The sequence below is a fragment of the Salvelinus sp. IW2-2015 genome, unplaced genomic scaffold (genome assembly GCF_002910315.2).
Source record: "Salvelinus sp. IW2-2015 unplaced genomic scaffold, ASM291031v2 Un_scaffold987, whole genome shotgun sequence".
NCBI classification, from domain to species: Eukaryota; Metazoa; Chordata; class Actinopteri; order Salmoniformes; family Salmonidae; genus Salvelinus; species Salvelinus sp. IW2-2015.
Window position 1 is genome coordinate 303,643 of NW_019942673.1, and position 17,907 is coordinate 321,549.

At 47.6% G+C, this 17,907-nt stretch overlaps 1 protein-coding gene across 1 annotated transcript in view; it reads right to left on the reverse strand.

The window, feature by feature from the left end:
- The window catches only part of sox5 (SRY-box transcription factor 5), a 144,130-nt gene that overhangs the window by 74,413 nt on the left and 51,810 nt on the right, over positions 1 to 17,907 (reverse strand). The window contains 6 exon segments of the mRNA XM_070438510.1: positions 71 to 80; positions 417 to 593; positions 1,607 to 1,779; positions 2,304 to 2,311; positions 5,612 to 5,646; positions 5,649 to 5,697. Of these exon segments, the coding sequence (XP_070294611.1) occupies positions 71 to 80; positions 417 to 593; positions 1,607 to 1,779; positions 2,304 to 2,311; positions 5,612 to 5,646; positions 5,649 to 5,697 (452 nt within the window).

Consider the following 17,907-nt stretch of genomic DNA (forward strand, 5'->3'; position numbering starts at 1 on the left):
CACACTGCTCAGAGGGAAAGAGAGGCAAGGCTCTGACTGAGACTGCATTCCAAGTTAACCTACCACCTACCTGCGTAGCTCTGGAGGCAAAACAGTCATGATATGTGTTATTCGGAATTAGCAACATGATCTCGCTATAGGTATCCAAATCCTTCCAGATCTAGACTAGGTACAGGGTTTGCGCAAAGGATTCATTCAGCCATATTGGCTGAGCGCACTTAACTCTGTTTTTAACACATCTGGGCCTGTACTGTAAAGCTGCCACATTCACCACACTTCTAGACCCAGACACGGCCCATTGAACAGACCTTCTGAACTTCGAGTCGACACAAAACCTAGACGTTTATTCTTTCCTTTTCTCCCTTGTTTCTCTCTGGTTGCTTCCTGACCGATCCAACCTCTAACATGTACCTCACCCTCGTGCCCCCCAGGTACCACTCAGGAAAGCCTGGCGGAGAAGGAACGCCAGCTGATGGGGCATGATCAGCCAAGCTGAGGCGCCCTGAGGGAGGCAGCTCCTGGCGGCCACGATGAAGCAGAAGAAACTGGCGCGGCTTCGCAGAGGTCGATGAAGCGGCGGCAACGAGATGGAGCTGGCCACAGCAACAACAGGACCAGTGAGAGCGAAGGAGATCGTGTGTGATGTAAGGATAAAGAGGTAGAGCACACCACAACACCACAGACATACGTTGAAGTCTGAAGTTTCACATATACTTACGGTTGGAGTCATTAACTAGTTTTTCAACCACACCACTCTTTCTTAGTTAACAAACTATAGTTTTATGAACAAGTCGGTCCTTAGAACAAAAGTGGAATATTTGTGCATGACACAAGTCATTTTTCAGCAAGCATTTGTTTACAGACAGATTATTTCCGTTATATAATGTCACTGTATCAGACATCAGTGGGTCGAAAGTTGTACATACACGAAGTTGATGTGCTTTTAACAGCTTGATGATTCCACAGTTAAAATGATGGCATAGGGCTTTAGAAGCTTCTGATATGCTAATTGACATCACTTGAGTCAATTGGAGTTGTACCGTGTGGATGTTTTCAAGGCTACTTCAAACTCAGTGCCTCTTTGGCTTGACTCATGGGAAAAATCTAAAGAAATCAGCGAAGACCTCAGAAAAAAAATTGTCGACTCAACAAGTCTGGTTCATCCTGGGAAGCAATTTCGGTAGGCCTTGAAATACATCCACAGGTACACCTCCAATTGACTCAAGTGATGTCAATTAGCATATCAGAAGCTTCTAAAGCCATGCCATCATTTTCTGGAATTTTCCAAGCTGTTAAAAGGCACAGTCAACTTCGTGTATGTAAACTTCTGACCCACTGGAATTGTGATACAGTGAATTATAAGTGAAATAATCTGTCTGTAAACAATTGTTGGAAAAATGACTTGTGTCATGCACAAAGTAGATGTTCTAACCGACTTGTCAAAACTATAGTTTGTTAACAAGAAATGTGTGGAGTGGTTGAAAAACTAGTTTTAATGACTCCAACCTAAGTATATGTAAACTTCAGACTTCAACTGTATGTCTGTGTGTGTGTGTGTGTGTCTACCTCTTTATCTTTACATCACACACATCTCCTTCGCTCTCACCTGGTCCTGTTGTTGCTTGGCCAGCTCCATCTGTTGCCGCTGCTTCTCGATCTGCGAGGCGGCCAGTTTCTTCTGCTCATCGTGGGCCGCCAGGAGCTGCTCCCTCAGGCTGCTCAGCTGGCTGATCATGCCCATCAGCTGGCGTTCCTTCTCCGCCAGGCTTTCTGAGGTACCTGGGGGGGGGGGCAGAGGGGAGGGTACATGTTAGAGGTTGGAGGTCAGAGAGCAACCAGAAGAAACAAGGGAGGAAAAGGAAAGAATAAACGTCTAGGTTTTGGATGTCGAGCTCGAAGTTCAGAGGTCTGTGTCAATGGGCCGTGTCTGGGGTAGAAGGGTGTGGTTGATGTGGCAGCTTACAGTACAGGGCCAGATGTGTTAAAAACAGAGTTAAGTGCGCTCATTCCAAATGCTGAATGAATCCTTTGCGCAAACCCTGTACCTAGTCTAGATCTGAGAGGATTTGGATACATGCAATATAGGAGATCATGTTGCTAATTCCGAATAACACATATCCATGACTGTTTTGCCTCAGTGTAGAGGTAGGTGGTAGGGGTTAACTTGGAATGCAGTCTCAGTCAAGCCTTCCTCTCTTTCCCTCTGAGCAGTGTGTGTGTGTGTGTGTGTGTCAGACAGCCCCAGGCCTCTCTGTTTACCCTCCTGTCACCGTGCCTCCTGCTCACAGTTAGCATGGCCTGACCTTTGACCCTAAAGATCCTGACATATGAGCCCCATTCACACGCATGCACACAAGGGGTCTCTCTCTCTCTCTCTCTCTCTCTCTCTCTCTCTCTCTCTCTCTCTCTCTCTCTCTCTCACACAACACACACTACACACTCACACACTCAAACTCAAACATCAGCACAGACGAACGACACAAACGGGGAGGAAACCTAAAATCATTCAACAGGATGTAAGTTACCGAGAGCACGTCGAGGACGGTTATACGTGTGGTTGTGTGTGTTGGTGATGTGTGTGTGCTGTGTGTGGTTGTGTGTGTGTTGTGGTGTGTGTGGTAGGTGTGTTGGCTCCACATAATGTGTAGACTATTTTCTTCAAGTCTTTAGTGTCTGTCCTATGTGTGACATACTGTGTAATGTATATGCAGGATTGCTTTAATTGTGTTTGTTTTTGGTTTTTGGAATCTATTGACATATATACAGTTCGTGTGTGTCCTCTCCAGCAGTCTACGGCCCACGTTAGTAGCAGCTGCTTACCTGTTCCTTCAGCAGATGTGCATTCCGTTCCCAGTTCATACCAGGATGAGAGGGCGATAGAGAGAGAGAAAGAAACGGAGGGAGAGAGGAAAGGAGAGAAAGAAAATGAAAGGGGAGGAAAGGGCCCTGGACCTGACAGGAAGGTGAGAGTGAGCTCATTTGTCCGCCTAATGGTTCTAACTCACCCATCCTCCACCGCCCTCGCTGGCATCCTGCCATACCTCCTCCCGCCAACAAATGCGACAATAAAGGCAAACTGTCAACAGCCGCCTCGTTGGAAAATAAACCCTGTGCATGTCTTGAACAGCTCCCCAGACGCACAGACCACCCTTCACTATCCATGCTTGCCGAACTAGAAAGGAGCTCGTGTTAAAAACGCTGCCCGTCCAGAAAGAAGGGGGGGTGAGAGGAAAAGTGGGGAGAGGTGGAGGGGTGAAAGGGTGAAAGGGGGGGGATCAAAAGCGGTCTTTCTTCCAGGGGAAGGGGTATAAGACCCCCACACTAACACTAACTGGGAGGAATGCTGATTGTCTGACTGGGTAGGACTGAGAGGTTGACTGTCTGATAAAAATGCCCCTGTAATACCCTTAAAATAATGCACCTCAATCCACTTCTGTTTGCTTCTAGATACCCTCTAACCTGAAACACTTACACACATACAGATAAAAGCATACGCACAGCACACAAGCATTGCTGTGCATACATAAATGTACCGGTACACACAAATATTCCCTCCCTCCCTCCCAACAAACACTCCGGCGTCATCAATCACAGTGTGTTAGTTGTTTCCTCAGCTGCTGGTGGATCAATAAGGTGTTTCCTTCTGCTCCAAACTTCCTTAGGCAGATCCTGGGCTGCGTCCCAAAGGGCACCCTAGTCCCTATACAGTGCACTACTTTTGACCTGGGCTCAAAGAGCTCTGGTCAAAAGTAATGCACTATGTAGGAAATATGGTGACATTTGTGACGCAGCCCTAGAGCCCTGAAACCAGCCTCACTCCTATCACATCCACTAGTAATTAACCAATTTGTAACAACGTAGTGGTTGTCAAGACGCTTTCAGGCTAATTAATGACTAGGCTTAACAGATAACTCCCCCATGGCAGTTAGACGAGTACAGAGGGAGAGAGGGAGAGAGGGAGGGAGGGGGGAGAGAGGGAGGGAGAGAGGGAGGAGGGAGAGAGGGAGGAAAAGGAGAGGGGAAAGCGGAAGTGGTTCCACAAACTCTTTTGGGTTTTGACCCTTTTTCTTGTGGCCGAGTTAGGATCCACATCCAGCATTAGGTTATTATTGATTCGTAATGCACTGCATGAAGCCAACAAAATCTGGCTCTGATCTCAGTCAGTCCTGATCACAAGGACCTGCCTTTTCAAATTCACTTTGTTCAGGAGAAAGCTCCTGAATTATAATACAACTGAAAAACTAAAGCGATATCAAGGAAGACAAAACGATATCAAGGACAAGATTGCCCCCCCCCCTCCACACACACACATACACACACACACACACACACACAGTGTCTCTCTTCTCACACACACACACTCCTGATGTTCCTCTCCAGCTGCTTGTCTCATCTGAGCGAGGCGGGACGCTCACACACAGAAATGTCACGTCAGCGGGGGGCACAGGGAGGGACTGATCAATGAAGCTCCATCCTAGTGCTAAGAGAGGAGACCAGGACAGCTTTGATTACATATTTCTTTACTTCCTAATGAAGCACAATTACCACTGGATCTCATGTCTGTGCCCTAGAGTGAAATGAAACGAAACCCTCCCTTTCTTTTTCAGCGGTTCTTACATTAACAGGGGGTAGGGAGAGCAAGAGAAGATAGAGAGAACGAGAGTGAGAGAAAAAAGGACAGAGAGGCAGAGAGAAAGGGAGAGGGAGAGAGAAAGGGAGAGAGAGAAGGAGAGAGAGAAGAGAAGAGAGAGGGAGAGAGAGAGAGAGAGAGAGAGAGAGAGAGAGGAGAGAAGAGAGAGAAGAGGGGGGATACAAACTGAGGAAGAGATAAGAGCGAGAGAAACAAGGAGAGAAAAGAGCGAAGAAGAGAGTGTTGTAAACACGTGTGAAACGATGTAAGAGCTACAGACGAGGATGTGTCATTAACTGTGTTACATGTACGATAAGCTGCCCTGAGAGTTAACTAACACTGTTCGTTAACCATTAAAGTGAAAGCTCTATCTCATGGAGGGGTGAGGATACTGGCCTGCTTTGCTGCTTGCGCTGAGTTTGTGTGACATTGACAGTTACACATGTGTTCATAATTCTCAATACAGGAGACAATCTAAGTATTGAGAAAATAAATGGCCTTAGAGACAGACAGATATGCATGTATGCATAGCCTGGTTCCTCTCTAGGTTTCTTCCTAGGTTCTGGCCTTTCTAGGGAGTTTTTCCTACGTACCGTGCTTCGTACACCTGCATTTCTTGCTTTTGGGTGTTTAAGGTGGGATTCTGTGTACAGCACTTTGTGACATCGGCTGATGTAAGAAGGGCTTATAAATCAATTTGATGTAACCTTTATCTCTTTACTGTGATCATTGCACCCGGGGGGACATTCCAAGCCAGCCTGTCAAGTCATTTGTCAAAGGGACACTTCTTAGTAACAAAGCAAAAAAAAAGGCCTATTTCATATACTGTATCTCAATATTTTCAAGGATTGAAGAACAAGAGTTAGGACACAATTGGGGTGCTGTTTTCAATCAGATGTGGGACCACAAATGGCCTCCCCAGGCCGCGAGTGAATACCCCTACTCTAGACAGACAGACAGCGTGACTGGACTGATGTTTACCTTTGATTTTCTCCAAAGTGTCCTGATCCCATGGCCCAACAGCTTTGTCCTTCCAGTCCTTAGACAACAGCCTCTCAATGCTGGGGCTTCTGATGGATGGCGAGGAGGAGGGAGAGGAGGGGAGGAGGGAGGTGAGGCAGAGAGGAGGAGGAGCGGGAGAAGGAGGGGAGGGTGCGAGGGGAGGGAGGTGGGGGGGGAGGCACGGGAGGGTACGCGGAGTGTCAGATAGGGAGAGAGAGCGAGAGGGAGAGATTCAGCGGATGGCCAACATCAATAAAGCTCATTTAAAGTCCATTTACTGTAATAAAGACAGCAGCAGTGTCTCTCTAATGGCAGCACCAGCAGGAGAGAGAGAGAGAGAGAAGAGAGAGAGAGAGAGAGAGAGAGAGAGAGAGAGAGAGAGAGGAGAGAGAGAGAGAGAGAGAGAAGAGAAGAGAGAGAGAGGAACGAGAGAGAGAGAGAGAGAGATGAGAGAGAAGAGAGAAGAGAGGCAGAAACGGAGACCGAGGAGGAGACAGAGACAGAGAGACAAGAGAGGGAGAGAGAGAAAAAAACAAGAGAATGAAAGACAGAGAGAAAGGGCACAAGACAGAGAGAGTGTTGGAGAGGGACGGGAGGAGGGAGGGAGAGAGAGCAAGCATTTTCCTCACCTGCTGTTAGGAATCATTAGCCTGTGGGCCATGAGACAAAGAGGCCCTTAATGCACCTCCACAATGGCCACATTATCCACACAGCGCTTTGTTTCCACTACACATCCACACCGCACACTGTGAACAACACACACACACACACACACACACACACGCCTGCCACCGCGCTACACTAATTACCAACCTGCCAAGGACCACAATTACAACCACACATTCGCAAAAAACATCCAATCACGCACACAAACACAAGACACACACACACACACACACACACATAAAACCTCATGGAATAAAGCCCTACGAGAACAAAATAAAGAATGAGTGAGCGAAGAACAATAAGAGGATAAAAGAGTGGGTGAAGTGCGAGGGAGAAGAGAGAGAGAGAGAAGAGAGAGAGAGAGAGAGAGAGAGAGAGAGAGAGAGAGAGAGAGAGAGAGAGAGACAGAGGAGGGAGAGAGAGGAGGGCAGGTGCACCAAACACAGAGGGTGACAGGGACAGAATGAGAGGAGAGAGAGAGAAGAGAGAGAGAGAGAGAGAGGAGAGAGAGAGAGAGAGAGGGTAAGAGGGATTGTTGAAGAGAGGTGAAAACACTGGGTGTTTATTTTCAGGAATGACCATCTGCACTTAGTAATTCACTGTAGAGCTGGGGACAGGATTAACCCTGTCATACGCACGCACGCACGCGACGACGCACACACACACACACACACACACACACACACACACACACACACACACACCACACACACACACACACACACACACACACACCACCACACCACACAACACACCACATGAAACACACAACAAAAATCTGCTGATGGCAAGCTAAAAGTTTCCCCCCCCTATAGGATTATACTTCCAACATAATTCTTGAAAAAGTCCTAATCGTTTTTGTAGCCAACCCACAGACACTTATAATAGCAGTTGAAGGTGTCCTGGCTGTGTTTTGAGTGACAGCTCACCACAGCTCTCTATCCTGACTGAGGAGATCAAAATAGAACACTATATAGACTTCCTGCTGAGGTCTACAATATCACTCACAAGACCACTGGCGGAACTGTGTTTGAACAATCCATGCCTCACTCTCACACGCTGTAGCGTCCTCAAACTATTTTCCTCTCTCCTTCTCCCCTCTCGCCAAATCGATTTCCCTCTGCCTCTCCATCACTCACCCTCCTGTCTTTCTGTCCGTTCCTTTCTCTGGCTGCGTTTGTGTGAGTCTGAGAGTGTGAGTAAAGGCCATGGACAATATGTGTGTGTGAGTCTCTGTGTTGAGGGACATACTCGCCTTGGAGGCCTGAGTCAGGCGTTTTCCTCTCTCTAAGAATAGCCTGTTCAGGCCCTAACACACTCACATTGGTACAGGGGACATGCTAGAGGCACAGGCCCATGAGTGTGTCTGTCTGTCTGTGTGCAACTACTGGAACTTACTCCCTGCATATCCAAAGCAAAGACACGTGAAACATACACACACTCTCAAACCATCGTAGATCGTCCATGGTGGCTCCATTAGTCTCCCTGCAGCCAAGACAGTCAACATGAACCTGCTTTCACTGATACACACTACACTACACTATACTACACTACACTACACTACACTAGTTGGACACACTACCACACACACACACACTTAGCATGCAGGCACAGACATATGCAAAAAGCAGGCAAGCAGGCAAAACCACTTACTTGGGGAACACTTGCCCAAATATTAAAGTTGCGTTTGAAAGGTCAGTTCCCTTCCGTCTCTGACTCGATTTCTGTTCACTGTCTGACTGTGTCTGTCTGTGTCTCCTAGACAGCAGGACAAGCTAATGCTGGCCTTGTGTCTCTGTGCTGTCTGTCTGTCTGTCTTTGGGAGAAATAGACACTAGTGGATAGGATGGCTAGGAAAGAGGGTGTGGGCAAGCCCTCTAATGGGGGAGAAGACAGGGGGAAAGAGGAAGGGGGGGAGAGCGAAAGACGGCCTCGGTTTCCTCGCTGCAGTGTAGAGGTGTACACTCGTTCTCGTCATCCCTCCTGTTTTTCTCTACTGACAGCTGTCACGCCCATCACCCCAACAGGTGCTATTAGCCCCCAGCGCTCTCTCTCTCTCTCTCCTTCTCTCCTTCCTCTCCGTCCATCCCTCTCGCACCCCCCCCCTCCCCCTCCTCCTCCCCCGCTCTCAACAATGACAGAGGCTTTTAAGCCAAAGAGCTTTGACAAGTGAGAGGGAAAAACAAATGGCAGTGGCTCTCTCCTCTCTCTCTCTCTCTCTGTTCCACTGTGCACTCTAATATGTATTATTTTTTATTATTAACAGGGCTACAGCCATTGTCCCTTGTGACAGCAGGCCACTTTTAACTATTAATAAAACGGGGAGAAATGCTCCCTTTTATTGTGCAGCGAACGGCAGGAGGAACTAGGAGAGGAGGGGGGAGGAGAGAGGTGAAGGGGGGATATAAGAAGAGAAGAGGAAAAGAGAGGAGAGAAAAGAAGAGAGGATGTTCTCTAGGCTGGCAGGAAGACTCAGATGCCGTTGTCTCTTGCCGGAGTGGGAGAGTGTAACGGAGGACGTGGATCGATGTCATGAAACACAGCCAAAGGAGTTAATGCCTCCTGATTACACTTCTCAATCACACACACACACACACACACACAACAATTGGTTTTAGACAAATCGATCATAATGGCATCGATATATGACTTGGATGACTTCAAAACTAAAACAAACGGAATAATGAGTTATTACAGGTGAAGCTGCACTGACTGGTGTATATTTGGAGGTGTGGTGATGTAGACATAGATGGATGAGAAGGTTTAGATTGCTTGGAAACAGCGAGTTGAGTCAGACAGGATGCTCAACAGACAGACTCAACGGAGAGTCTCTCTCTCTCTCTCCACAGTGCCACCCCCTTATGTTCTATTTATTAGGACGGAACCGAGATGTTGTGTGTTCTGAGTGAATATGATTTCAGTGTCAGTACTTAGAGCCCTGGTATCCCTGTTAATAATCCTGTTATTGGGGATGTTTCTGTCTCAATCCCCATGAAGTCAGGGAAAACAGAGGGAAAATACACTGGACAATAATAGTGGAAATCATTCGTATTGTTTTAGTTCATTGGCTCAAAACGGAGTCAGTGCGCCGTCTATACAGAGCCAACATACTCCACCTCGCCTGGAGAGAGGGGGTGCGGGAGGAGGGGGAGAGGGGGGGGGGTTTGCAGAAGGGGAAGGAAGAGAGAGAGTGACAGGAGACTATGCTTCTCCCTCTCTCTCTCTCTCTCTGCTCTCTCTCTCTCTCTCCCTCTCTCTCACTCTCTCTCTGTAACGAGAGGAAAAAACAGCATTTCCAGAACCCCTGGCCCAGTTCGCCTCGGTCCAACTCACAAACAATGCAATCAATGCTCTCTCTCTGCTCTCTCTCTCCCTCTCTTCTCTCTCCTCTTCTCTCTCTCTTCTCGATCACAACTATAGACATTTTTTCGCTCAGACGCTTTGCCTGACTCACCCAAACGCAGCCTCTATTTTCCCTATTATCGTTCATATTGCCAAGAGCAGGATGTTGGCTAAAAGTAAGAAAAGGACGGCGGTGGGGACGGTGTTTAAAAGAGAGGCAGGAAGTGGAGAGGGAGAGTAAACGAGTGAGGGGGAGTATGAAAAGAGAGTAGGGAGGGAACGAGGAGAGAGAGAAGCGAGAAGAGAGACGGAGAAGAAAGAAGAAGAAGGAGCAGAGAGAGAGAGAGAGAGAGAGAGAGAAGAGAGAGGAGAGAGAAGAGAGAAGAGAGAGAGAAGAAGATGAGCGAGAGAGACGAGGACGAGAGAGAGAGAGAAAGAGCGGAGAGGCAGAATAGGGAAGGGACAAGAGGGCGGAACAAGCCAGGGCCTCAATGGGGACAGACAAAGGTGTCTCTGTCCCTCGGGCCAGCCCCACGGTGCGGAGGAGCTTCACAGGTAAGAATGGCGCCTGGCGCCGGACCGGCCTGCCTTGAACCAGGCTCCAGCATTGACGTCCTCTTGGCATGCGGGGGAGCTGAGCGCTCTGGCCACCTACCAGAGAGCAAGGGGTCAGGATTGCAATAACCAATTAACAAGCACCGACAGCAAGTTTATCCTACGCTTTTGAAACTGCCCAAAACACTTAACGATTGAGGTGAGGGGAGGGAAAGAAAGGGGAGGGAAGGAGGGAGGGATGGAAGGATGAGGGGGGTGGTTGGTTCGGCATTCAGAATGTTGTCATTCTCGGCACTCGCGTAGACACACACACACTGCGTTGTAAATACCACACACACACCACACAGCGCCAGTGCCAGGGCTGTGCCTCCATTTGTGTGGCCCCAGTGCGGCGAGCTTGTGAGGTGATCCGTAGTGAGTACAGGCTTTATAAGGGAGGCCTTAGCGCTTGTGGTATTTACCTACACTAGTAAATGTAAGACAGGACATCACCCACACACCTCAGTGTAATGGAGGACAGGACACACACACATACACCTCAGTGTAATGAGCGACAGGACACACACACACACCTCAGTGAAATGTAAGACAGGACACACACAACACAACACACACCTCAGTTAATGGAGACAGGACACACACACACACACACTACAGTGTAATGGAGAACAGGACACCCAACACACCCTCAGAGTAATGGAGACAGGACACACACACACACACCTCAGTGTAATGGAGAACAGGACACACACACCACCTCCAGTGTAATGTAGACAGGACACACACACACACTCAGTGGTAATGGAGACAGGACACACCACACACCTCAGTGTTAATGGAGACAGGACACACACACACACCTCAGTGTATATGGGAAGACAGGACACACACACACACTCAGTGTAAATGGAGACAGGACACACACCACAACCTCAGTGTAATGGAGGTCAGGACACACACACACACACCTCAGTGTAATGGAGACAGGACACACCAACACAACACCCTCAGAGTTAATGGAGACAGGACACACACACCTCAGTTATGAGACAGGACCCACACACACACACACCTCAGTGTAAATGGAGACAGACAACACACACACACACACACACAACTCAGTGTAATGGAGACAGGACACCACACGCCCGTGTAATGGAGACAGGACAACCACACAACCCTCAGTGTAATGGAGACAGGACACACACACACCTCAAGTGTAATGGAGACAGGACACACCACCCAGTAACGGGGACACACCACTCAGTGTAATGGAGACAGGCACACACAACACACCCCAGTTAATGGAGACAGGACACACACACCCCCAGTGTAATGGAGACAGGACACACACACACACAACATCTCAGTGTAATTGGAGACAGGACCACACACACCACCTCAGTGTAATGGAGACGGACACACACACACGCAGTGAATGGAGACAGAACACCACCCTCAGTGTAAGGACAGGACACACACACACCTCAGTGTATGGAGACAGACACACACACCACCTCAGTGTAATGGAGGACAGGACACACACACACCTCAGTGTAATGGAGACAGGAACAACACACACACAACCTCAGTGTAATGGAGACAGGACACACACACACCTCAGTGTACATGGAGATCAGGCACACAACACCTCAGTGTAATGGAGACAGGACCACAACACACACCTCAGTGTAATGAGAAGGACACACACACACCTCAGTGTATGGAGACAGGCACACACACACACCACCCTCAGTGTAATGGAGACAGGACACACACACACCTCAGTGTAATGGAGACAGGACACAACACACACAACACTCATTAATGGGAGACAGGACACACACAAACCTCAGTGTAATGGACGACAGAAACACCCACCTCAGTGTAATGGAGACAGGACACACACCCCACACCTCAGTGTAATGGAGACAGGACACACACACACACACACCGTCAGTGTAATGGAGACAGGACACACACACACACACACAACTCAGTGTAATGGAGACAGGACACACAGACAAGCCTCAGTGTAATGGGACAGACACACACACACCTCAGTGTAATGGAGACAGGACAACACACACCTCAGTGTAATGGAGACAGGAACACACACACCTCAGTGTAATGGAGACAGGGACACACCACACCTCAGTGGAGCCCTCAGTGTAATGGAGACAGGACACACACCACCACACACCATCAGTGAATGGAGACAGGACAGCACAACACCCACCTCAGTGTAAATGGAAGACCAGGCACACACATCCACACACTCGTACTCGTTATCACTCTATGGAGACAGGGACACACACACACACCTCAGTGTAATGAGAGACATGGCACACACAAGCAAAACACAGCTCAGTGTAATGGAGACAGGACACACACACACTACCTCAGTGTAATAGAGACAGGACCACACACACCCTCAAGAGTCAATGAGACAGGCCACAACATCACCCACCTCAGTGTAATCGGAAAGAGCAGGACACACACACACCCCTGATGCATGAAGTCAACACTCATGGTATAGACAGACACTACCACACCAACCTCAGTGTAATGGAGACCAGGCACAGCAACCTTCAGTGTAATGGAGGACATGGACACACACACAACCTCAGTGTATGTAGACAGGACACACACACCACTCAGTGGTATATGGAGACAGACACACCACACACCTCAGTGTAATGGAGACAGGACACCACACACCTCAGCTGCTAATGGCAGAAGGGAACACACACACCTCAAGTGTTAATGGAGACATGGACCACACACACCTCAGTGTAATGGAGACAGACACACACCACCTCAGTGTAATGGGAGACAGGCACACACAACACCACACTCAGGTGTAATGTAGACAGGGGACACCCACACACACACACCTCAGTGTATGTAACACACCACACACACACCTCAGATGTTAATGGAGACAGACACACACACCTCAGTGTATATGGAGGACAGGACACACACCACCTCAGTGTAATGAGCAGGGACACACACACACCTCATCTTAATGAAGTAACCTTCTTGTTTGATCTATATGTATTAATAATGACTTCATGCTTCTCTTTTTGCACAATTGAGAAAATAAACACAATTCCAATTAATATGTGATGATTACATATAACAAACTGATATATTGATAAAGATCCAGGTCTCAAATCATTAAAAAAGGCGTCCAGGCCCGTACTTCCACAAAAGTGTGATGTTGATGTTAAACAGTTAGCCCTTCCCTCTCGGGTGGCGAAAGCCCAAGGGCATTATTTATTATGATATGTTTGATGATCAATTTCCATGTCGTGGTTGTGGTGGTCCTGGGTTCAAGGCCTTCTGATATTCTTTCTAAGTTCAGTTCAATCGTCTCCACGTGCCACGTCGGCTCAGTGCTTCTTGCCAATTTGTAGGAGAAGGCGGCCACTCGACAAAAAACGCATTAGGTTGAGTAGGATCACGTGGGAGAGAGAGAAGATGGATGAGGAGAGAGAGAGAGAGGAGGAAGACGAGGGAGAGAGGGAGAGAGGGAGAGAGAGAGACAGAGAGAGAGAGAGAGAGAGACGAGAGGAGAGAAGAGAGGAGAGAGAGGGTAGAGGGAGAGAGAGAGGATGATGAGAGAGAGAAGAGTTGGTGGTGATTGTCGTGGGGGACGGTTCGCGGGGTGTTGGGAGGAGAGAGAGAGGAGAGAGAGAGAGAGAGGAGAGAGAGAGATAGAGAGGAGAAGTGGAGAGAGCGTGATGGATCGAGAGTGTGAGAGAGTGAGAGGTGTAGAGAGGAGAGAGATGAGATGAGAGAGAGAGAGTTGAGGTAGTGAGAGGAGAGAGAGCGCGAGAGAGTGATTGGGAGAGAGTGATGAGAGAGTGATGGAGAGGGAGAGAGAAGAGAGAGAGGAGAGGAGAGAGAGAGATAGATGAGAGAGGTTTGTTATTCAAAAAGCTTTCGTCATAAACAGCGTGTCTTCACCTACGCAAGGTTTTAGGCACTAAACAGTCCAATTATGTGTGTTGTTAGGAAAAGCTGCCTGTGTTGGCAACGTTGCAGTGCACGTACTGTCTGTCAACAAAACAATTCCCTCTGCCCTCTCTCGCCCGCGCGACTCCTTTCGTACAAGCGCCAGCCGCAAGAACCAAAGGAGCGAAAGAGAGAGAAGACGGGAGGGGAAATAGTTAAGAGTGAACCACTGACGTTTGAGCTACGGTCAAAGAGAGTGCGCCTCAGCTACCTCAGATCAGTGGGCCACAGTGAGTTTGGCGTCTTCAGATGACGGTCCGCTGGCTATTATTTAATAACCCTAACACCAAGCATCGGCAGGGGAACTCCGCATCTTTCGACAGGAAAACACTACACTACTGTAGCAACTGCTTCCAGCTCAACATCAACGGAGAGAGGCAAGCGACAGGAACTTCAAGACGAATACATGTTCCAAAATGGGTTATAATGTCTCTCCTCTGTTGTCTCCTCTTGTTCTCTCTTCTCCTCCTCTTGTTCTCTCTCTCTCTGTCCTCTCTCTCTCGTCTCTCTACTGTTCCTCTCTCCTCTCTCTCTGCTTCGTCTCTCCTTTCTCTCTCTCTGTCTCCTCTCTGTTCTCTCCTCTCTCTCTTCTCCTTCTTCTCTCTCTCTCGCTCTTCTCCTCTCCTCTCCCTCTCTCCATCTCTGTCCTCCCTTTCACTTCTCCCTTCTCTTCTTCTCCTTCTCTCTCCTTTTTTTTTTTCTTTTTTCTTTTTCTTTCTTTTCTGTATTAGAGATAGTTTCTTTGACTAGCGAATCTATTCCATCCTTAGGGCACAGTGTCTGTTCTGTCAATGTGGTGTATGATACAGTGTGTCTTACAGGAGGACCAATCACTACACACCCACAGGGACATATGGCCCAATGATCACGGAGGCTTTGACGAATAGCACACTAAACACGTTTTGGGCTCGGAACCAAGAGATCTACAGATATAATTACCTGTCAAAACACCATTTTTTTTTCTCAAAATAGTAGATTTATATTCAGAAAAATGTATTTTATAGTATCAGAGATTATAGCAACTATAATAACAAAATCCTCCTGGACTGAATAATTATGGTGCGTGCAAAAACTGAATGAATGTAACATTTAATTGGATAGACATTATTGAGATATATCTACAGTCAACAATTTTATTAAATTGAAAATCCATTTATCTAAAATAGTATTTTGTCCTTGATTTCCTCTCTGCATGCTTTGGTAACAGATGGTGTTGCCGGTGCTTACGTCCAATTTGATTTGAACCAAAATCTCGGCCAAATTTACACTGGCACAAATCTCACAGCGCCAAATTCATACTGGCAGATTGAAATAACTGCGTAGAGGGTATGACATTGGGGAAGAAAGACGGAGGACTAAATTGTAATGACATTTGTAAAAGTCGGCAAAACAACAAAAAGGGTAAACCTGCTGTCCTATTTGTGATTTATTTTTACAAGTAGAAAAGTCGGATTTTTAGTTTAATCGCAGCATGTTTTTGAGGAGACAATGCCTCACATATTTCTCTCTCCCTCCCTCCCTCTCTCACACGCACACCCTTGTTTCCCCCTATGTGCCTCATTGACCTCCATTACCATCAGTGGCGTCTAGATAACATCCTGATATTTGAATTCATTGGAGGATAATTCCGCTGCTCCCTGATAGGCCGCGTTAGAGGACCTTATTAAGACACAGTTAGGGGAATGATGTATCACATTTACATACAGTTTACAACTTGAGGTGCAATGTGTCTAACAAACTAACCAGATAATGCGTGAATGTTGTCAGCAATATTGTCTGCGGTTAATGTGTTACATATTTTGAATAGATAGACAGTTGGGTTTATAATGAAATATAACCAAATGTCCTCTGTCATATATCAAGGGTCTGGCCTGTGAAATGACACTCTAGCTAAAAACCTGTGACTTGTCAACACAGTCATGGCCAGAGAAGGGTTAAAAACCAGCGTCAAGACGCCACTCTTTTACTCTTTTCATGCACGCAACATCGCTCTTGTGAGAAGCCTTCAGTTTAAGTAGGCCAAGAAATGTGTCCTCTTCCACACACACACACACGCACACGCACGCCCACAAACATATACACAAACACACACACACTTCCAAAAGAGATCTGGCACATACAATGAAATGCCGTCGGGGAAGGGAACAGATTCTCGGTATGTCTGCTGCCAGATCTTTCTGAACATGCGTTTCCTACCTTTGTTTAACCTTTTAAACCTCGTTAAGGCAAGTCAGCTGTAATGCTGTAATCGCTCAGCTGCAGATCACTCCAGAACACAATAAGAGCACAATTAGGCACCACAAAGGAACCCAGCAGTAGCTCATCCAGTTCCAGCTCCGGGTCAGACAGATTAAAAAACGAAAAAACGGTTTTAGAGAAGAAGACTGTTTTGTGTCATGCAGGCCACTGTCCCGCGTCCCAACGTCCCACAGCTGGCTTAACCGTGCTAACATCCCTGCTTTATTGTTATTCGTACATGGCCCGGTCCTTTCAGTTAATTCAAAGTCATTGGTGAAACTGAACGTTTCCCGAAAATGAGGAGAGAGGAGAGAGAGAGAGAGAGAAGAGAGGAGGAGAGAGAGAGAGCGAGTAGAGAGAGAGAGAGAGAAGAAGAGAGAGAGAGATAGAGAGTAGAGAGGTAGAGAGGTAGAGAGAGACGTAAGAGAGAGGTAGAGAGAGACGTAGAGAGATGGTAAGAGAGACGTAGAGAGAGACCGTAGAGGAGAGACGTAGAGAGAGACTGTAGAGAGAGAGAGGTTTTCAGATGCACCATTATAGTGAGACAATAAGCTGCCAGTCATCAGTGACCATTTTCTCCCTGCAGGACACATAGGTCTCCCAGAACATTCCGCCCTATTTAAGCGTTGCTGTAATGTGGCTCTCACATGGCCCTCCGTGACTAGAGGGGCTCAGCCGGACAATAGGACTATTCTTAAGTATTTTGAAACGCTCTCGGCAAGATGAAACAGCCAGAGACGTCACGACTGCACAGACCGCACAATGAGAGAGGGGGGGGGAGAGAGAGAGAGAGCAGAGGGTTGTGTGTGTTGATGAATGGATGTCTATTGTGGTCAACACCTCAATGTCATGAAAGAACATCATTGAATACCAAACAAATGAATGATTAAGTATGGGAGTGTCAGTCAACGGGAACGAGGGCAGCTGATGATACATTAGTAATAACAGTACCAGCATCAGACAAGACAGGATGTAAAACAAAACAGCTCAGTGAAGCAGCCAGGCTGATGTCTGCTTGCTTCTTTAACAGCTAGGCTCGCAGTGACAGACTGACACTTAACACAGAGCAATTGCTATTGTGTGCGTGTGTGTGTTTTGTGTGTGTGTGTGTGTGTGTGTTTTATGACTTTATGCTCCCTGTGTGTCAGTGAACATGTGTCTATCCTATTCTCTGTGGCTTAATGCATCAGCCCGGTCCCCTGCTCCCAAACACGCGTGTTTCTTTTGTTGTCACGTTAAGTATGATGTCATAAAGAAGTGATGGGCGGTAGCCCCGGGGCTGTGACAGGCAGTCAGTCTCCTGGGTCGGAGAACAGGAGGCGGGGAGGGGGGGGGGAGGGGGAAGTGAAGAGGGCTGGCGAGACAGAGGAAGTCATTCTGGGGGGGGTGAAGAGAGGTTATTGCCACAAGACAGATTGGAAGTGTCATCTTCCATTACAGTAGTGGAATTG